The sequence below is a fragment of the Argiope bruennichi genome, chromosome 8 (assembly GCF_947563725.1).
Source record: "Argiope bruennichi chromosome 8, qqArgBrue1.1, whole genome shotgun sequence".
Classification (NCBI taxonomy): domain Eukaryota; kingdom Metazoa; phylum Arthropoda; class Arachnida; order Araneae; family Araneidae; genus Argiope; species Argiope bruennichi.
In genome coordinates, this window is record NC_079158.1 from 6,474,902 (window position 1) to 6,480,901 (window position 6,000).

The 6,000-nt window shown below is 27.8% G+C and overlaps 1 protein-coding gene across 1 annotated transcript in view; it reads left to right on the forward strand.

Annotated features, from left to right (window-relative positions):
- LOC129981428 (dorsal-ventral patterning tolloid-like protein 1) overlaps window positions 1–5,133 on the forward strand; it is a 206,776-nt gene extending 201,643 nt beyond the window's left edge. The window contains exons 8-9 of the mRNA XM_056092268.1: window positions 1,045–1,092; window positions 5,096–5,133. Coding sequence (XP_055948243.1) covers window positions 1,045–1,092; window positions 5,096–5,133 — 86 coding nt within the window. The remainder of the gene's footprint in view (window positions 1–1,044; window positions 1,093–5,095) is intronic.
- The last annotated feature ends 867 nt before the right edge of the window (window positions 5,134–6,000 follow it).

Here is a 6,000-nt window from a genome sequence, read left to right on the forward strand (position 1 = left end):
ATTTTTCGCCCATTCGAAAGTAAAAGTCTCTTAATTAACTTTTCACGACTTCTTGCACTAATAGTATTGTTAGCATTATTTTTAAGACATACTAAAGTTTAGGGAAACATTTAATTTGGTTGTTAATTTTAACATAATGTATAGATTTTCTTTTTGTGTCCGAATGCGGACAATGTGCTGAAATTTCCTCTGCTAATTCCACCCCATTTATGTCAACAGAATCCTCATCAATTAAATTACAATTCAAATTAATAGAACTGTCGAAGCAATAAAATGAATGAATGTCTTGTTACTATACATATTATTAATTCAAATAATTATATCTATCCATCTTTTAAATTCAAAGCTGATACAACATTTTATTTTCTGAATAAACAATCTTTTTGGATGAATAAAATATTCCTTTAATTTAAAATTAGATTAACAGATTGAACAATGGATGAACAAACAACAACGTTTTAGTGAAATAATTGCTTATAATGCATTTTAGAGCTGTCTGCCGATATTGGATCGTGAAACTCTGATTGAAACACAAATTTGGTTCAGTTTCCCCTGCAAACTTCTATGAAGGCGATCTGGCACCTGTAAACTGAGTTAAATCAGTCTTCTACCATAATATATCTAAGTTAATATGTCCAACAGATTATAAAACGTCGCTTTTCCAAAAGCCAATGACCTCTGTGCTTTGGTTGATACTTCTTAATAAGTATGAGTAGGACTACAATAATAGCAAAGGGATGAAAAATATTGTAAATGAATTATACATTTCTGTGCAGGAATTATCCGCTCATAGAAGTTTGCGGGAAAGAAAAGTCAATAATTATTTCGTTGTCATGCAGCAAATTAATATAGCCTCATTCGGCTAAATTTTGACTTTTTGTGAGGACACTCACTTTTAACAAAAATTAGCTTGATGTTTGCATAATTTAGTTTTTCTAATTCGATACTATTTAGTAGTGTTCGAGTAATTTTTTTGTTGTCAATGATATAATTTATATTTTGACACCACACGAATAATACAATATTCCTTTTTTCTCCCTGTAGAATCAATCCGAAGAACTACAGACTACCTCACCACAACGCATGATCCAGGTACGTGGGATTTTTTTTTCTATATAAAATAAGGAGGAGACACGAAATCTCGTAGATTTTCGTACCAATTAGTATTTCACCTTTAATTATAGTAGAAAAGAGCGATATTTAGGTATTTCTCTATTTTTGCTTCAGGAGTGATAAAGACATTTTTATACATTCCGAAGGTAACAATTCAGATGGAGCATTTAATAATTTACAATAGGACCAGATAAAGAAGAGAACTGGAAGTGAAGGATGGGAATTTCATTTATTGTTCTTGCAGGTTAATTATAAGTTATCTTGAAAGCAAATTTTATTTTATGTTTTAAATTTCGTGGCATTGAATGAAGCTGCACCAGTATCGCTTTTACGCAAACAAGCGTTTGAAACCGCGCGACACACACACAAAAGTTAAATGTACGATGAATAATTTTTTAGTAATCATTTATTTTTCTGTAAAGACCTACTATCTTTATGAATTATTGATTTAGGATGAAATTCTGAGTTCAATAAAAAGTTACAGTTTAAGCTGCAAATCTTGGCAAAATTCTTCGAACGTTTTAGTGTCTTGACCTTTTAATGGCATTGAAGTTGAATCCAAAGATCAAAGAGTTCATAACAAATATGTATTAGGAATATCCATTATAGAATATGTATTAGGAATATCCATTATAGAACATGTATTAGGAATATCCATTATTCTATGCGGAAATAATATTTCAGAATTAAATATAACTGGATACAGTACAGCATACGGAGATCAGCTATTTAAAACTAGGATTCTTCAGTCATTGCAGTATATTGTTTTATTCGATAAGATTTGTTTTTCTTAAGATAAATGAATACATATTTTCCTAATCGTTATGAATATTGCTTTCATGACAATGCGAGCCTTTCATATAAAGCCAATTTTACAGAAGTTTTAAAACAATTTGTGTTTATAAAAATACTTTAAAATATTCATTTAAAATCGAGGTAAATGGTTGAAACCTAAATGACAAGCATTCCTACGAAAAATTCTAAAAATATTATTTATTTTATGACGAAACAGCATCGAGTATTTCAATAGATAGCTGTGTTAGAGAGCGAACTCATCTTTCATGAGAGAAAATCGTGTGCGCTCAAACAATTTTTACGAATATTCGTTTCGTAAAGCATTCGTAAACATGAAGAAAACTAAAGCTCTAAATTTTCGTTCGTTGTACTGAAAAAAAAAATTGCCATCGCTCAGATCATACGTACACGTTTGAAATCGTCGTAGCGGAACAAGCTTTAAGAGAAAAATAAAAATACAGTGAAATATTTCTGAGTAAAACGCCATTTTTCCTGCAATCAGCTACGACTTTTATTAGAAAGAAGTCATGCGTCAAATCGAATTCTTTAAGGCCTGTGGTTTTGAGGAAATGAGAACTCCAACATTGGAGTTTTTTGGGTGTTTTATATCCGGAATTTCCGAATGTTATTTGATACGTATTAATTTCGAGGGGCTTCCTGGATGTTTCAAACAATGACTTCATTAATTTTTGAAGAAGAGGCATTTTTGAAAAGGGAAGCAAAATAAAAGTAAATAAATAGATGGGAAAAAGGAATTTGCTAGTTGTGAATAAAAAGTTCACCCATTTTTATGAGGATAAAATGAAATAAGATCGGTTCATACCACTTTTAGAAAAATTTTATTATTTTTTTTAGTTTAGCTTTTACTTTACCTTTGTTTGTTGAGAAAATTATGTTACTGTACTTTTATGAATTAATGATAGCAGGAAAAAAAGAATGCCTATAAAAGAATAAACAAAAGCAGATAATGTAAACAATAAAAGTTCAGCAAAATTAAATCCAAATAAAGACAATATTTTTTGTTCTTTATTTGAATGCAGGTAAGACAAAGCATTCGGTGAATATTTATGAAATGTTTTAATTTGGTTAGAAAATAACACTTTAAAAAAGAGTAAAATGATGCTCATTAGTAAGCTACTCAGAAAATGAAATATTACGTGGAAAAAAAATTCACTTATTTTGTTGAGAAAAAATTATTTTTAAAAAATAGGCAAGATAATTGTAAAATAATCAGGTGGTTTTTAGCAACTTAAGATATTTCTATTTTTTCATACGTTCGCTATGAACATTTGTAAATATCGGTTTTCGCTACTTATGCAAATCATGCTAAAAACAAAGAATTTTCTTCAAAATACATATTTTACAAAAATATGTGTTGGATGGTTTAATCATCAGCTTTTAGAAATGAAACAATAGAAGAAAAATTCATATTCAGCTTAGGAAGCATAGCTGTTTTGAAAATAAGCGATGGGCAATGGAATTTCTAAAATAAGGTGGTGAAATAGATAGATAAGGCGGTAATAGATAACTGGGTAGTCTAAATAACTCAGGATATATATATGCATTTCTATTTTTAAGGTATAACGAAGAAATTTTTAAAAAATGATGGCTTAAACTAATAAATATAAAAAGCTTTTGAAATAAAAATTTAAATTTTGAACTTAACGATTTATCGTTGCATTTAAAGATAAAAACAAATTTTTATCAAAACCTTTATGGTAAAAGTAAACATCGTATGTACTGGAGGGGCAAACAGAGAAGTGTATTAAATAGAGAAGTAAATTATAATCAATTTTATGATGTTTTTTTTTTAAATTTTTATGTTATGAAATTTATGCATTTTTTAAAATTCTGATTCATTGAATACCTTCTCCTATTAGTTTCTACTTTTCACACTTTTATGAATTTTGTTTTGTTCTTCAGATATTTTATTAAAATACTTTTCCTTTTTAATACTGATAAAATCGGTTTTTGGCATTCTGTATTTATTATTTTCTAGCTTTCGTTCGTTATTTTATATGATATTCATTGTGGCTTAAAAATGAAGTAAGATATCAAAGTAAGGGAATCAGACACAGACACGCTGGGTCGTGATGACCTCTATTAAATTAGAAGGGGTTATTTTTCCCATTCATATTCTACACAAGGCTGGATCGTGAATTTGTTTTCGGTAGATCGCGATAATATTTTGAATGCACATGCACTTACACAAATTTTCAAAAATGTTATTTTGCTTAAACGTTTCAGCCAGCCAAATGGTAGTAAGACAACAGAAAATATCGCAATGCGCAAAGAAGCGATTTGTATTAAATGAAATGAAATAAAGAAATAAAATAAGTATTTTTTTTTTCCAATTTGGGATGGCGTAAATTAAGGATTGGGCTTTTGCACATAATACACCCGTCTGCTCACTTTTTGCTGCAACCATTGTCTTCAATGAACCCACTAGTTGGAATTTTTGAATAGCGCCACCTATTCAAAAATTCTTTTTCATTATGAATGTTCTATTCAATTTGTATACACATTAATTTTAAATGTTCGTTTCGTTATCATGTGCATAAATTTTAACTACATTTAAAAATTATCGATTTTCCTTCCTCATAAAAGTTTCTCTTTTTCCATGAAACTGCTTTTGGAAAAAACGCAACCTGTTCATCACGGAAAAAATTCGATTCGCCGAAGATGAAGAAAGCCGCTATAAACTCGATTTATAAAAAAATGTATCGCAATGTTGAGAAATGTGGGAAACCCTGTTCTTATTCGAATTCGCATTATAATAATATTTCTATTCTAAGACTAACTTTTTTATTATTTATCTTTTTCTAATATTCTAAGCTATTAACTATTCTATTAACCTTTTGTAATCAAAATGATGGATATTAAAACAATATGCGCAAAATGGATACATTTAAAATAAATTGGAATTTAATAACATTTATAATATATTTTAGCTTTCATGGAATATTCAAGAATTTCTTAAATTAAATTTTATTTCAATTACACTGTAATATTTCTTGAGTTTCAATATATATATATATATATAATATAATATAATATAATATATAATATCATATTATTTACTACATTGATGAAACGGTGTTAAAACATTTTTTTACTTTATTCTATAATTTATTTCATTATTCATGGTTACACATATTATGCAATATGAAAATTAATATTTCTCTAGATAGCACCATTGATGATAAAGGTTTCAAAAATGAATAAAATATTTTGAATTTGAAAAAAAAAATAGCTGTGTTAAGTTTCGGTTTTGTTGTAGATGAGTAAATGAATAAAAGATCTGTTAAAAGATTTCCTCCTTACAAATAGGAAAGAGGCGACGTTAAGTAAAATCGTTTAAAACTGGAACCTCAGAATATACCTTAAAAAAAAGGCATCACATTGTGAAATAGTATGAATGTGGACACAAAATGATTTATGTTTCTGAAGTAATATTCGGTAATAATATTTGTGCTATTTTAATATGAAAACTTTTATTCATTTTCAACGTATTATAAATGAACATAAAGTAAAAGAGATTTATTTAGTTTATTATTAGAGATTTATTTAGTTTAGAATTATTGGAACATACAAGTTGATACAATTTCATTATTTAATTTTTTTATTAATTTATAGTTATCATTACCAGTAAATAACTAAATATATTCTTATCAAATGAACTGTAATAAATAACATGAATGAACTTGTCGCATATATTTTTGTTCTGTTTTCCGTCTTCTTCGATAGTCGTGAGAACAATCCTAGAAAAGAGTTCACTGATACAAAAATTATTAAGGATTAATAAATTTATTCCACCGTTGCCTCATATTTAAAAAAAATAATAATGAATATACTTTAAGTTATTGCGTTCTTCTACATTTGTAGACTTCCAAACGGCAAATGCATCAATAAATGGAAAGGTTTATTTTTCATTTCCTTGTAACAAATTCAACTCTAAGCATTACTTTTGATTTATACTCGTTTGAAAAATTAATATTGCTCTTATACAATTTAATTCGAATCAATACTTTTGCACAATATTTCGGATTTCTGACTATAACCAGAACAAAAATTTCTTTACACTTCATCTTA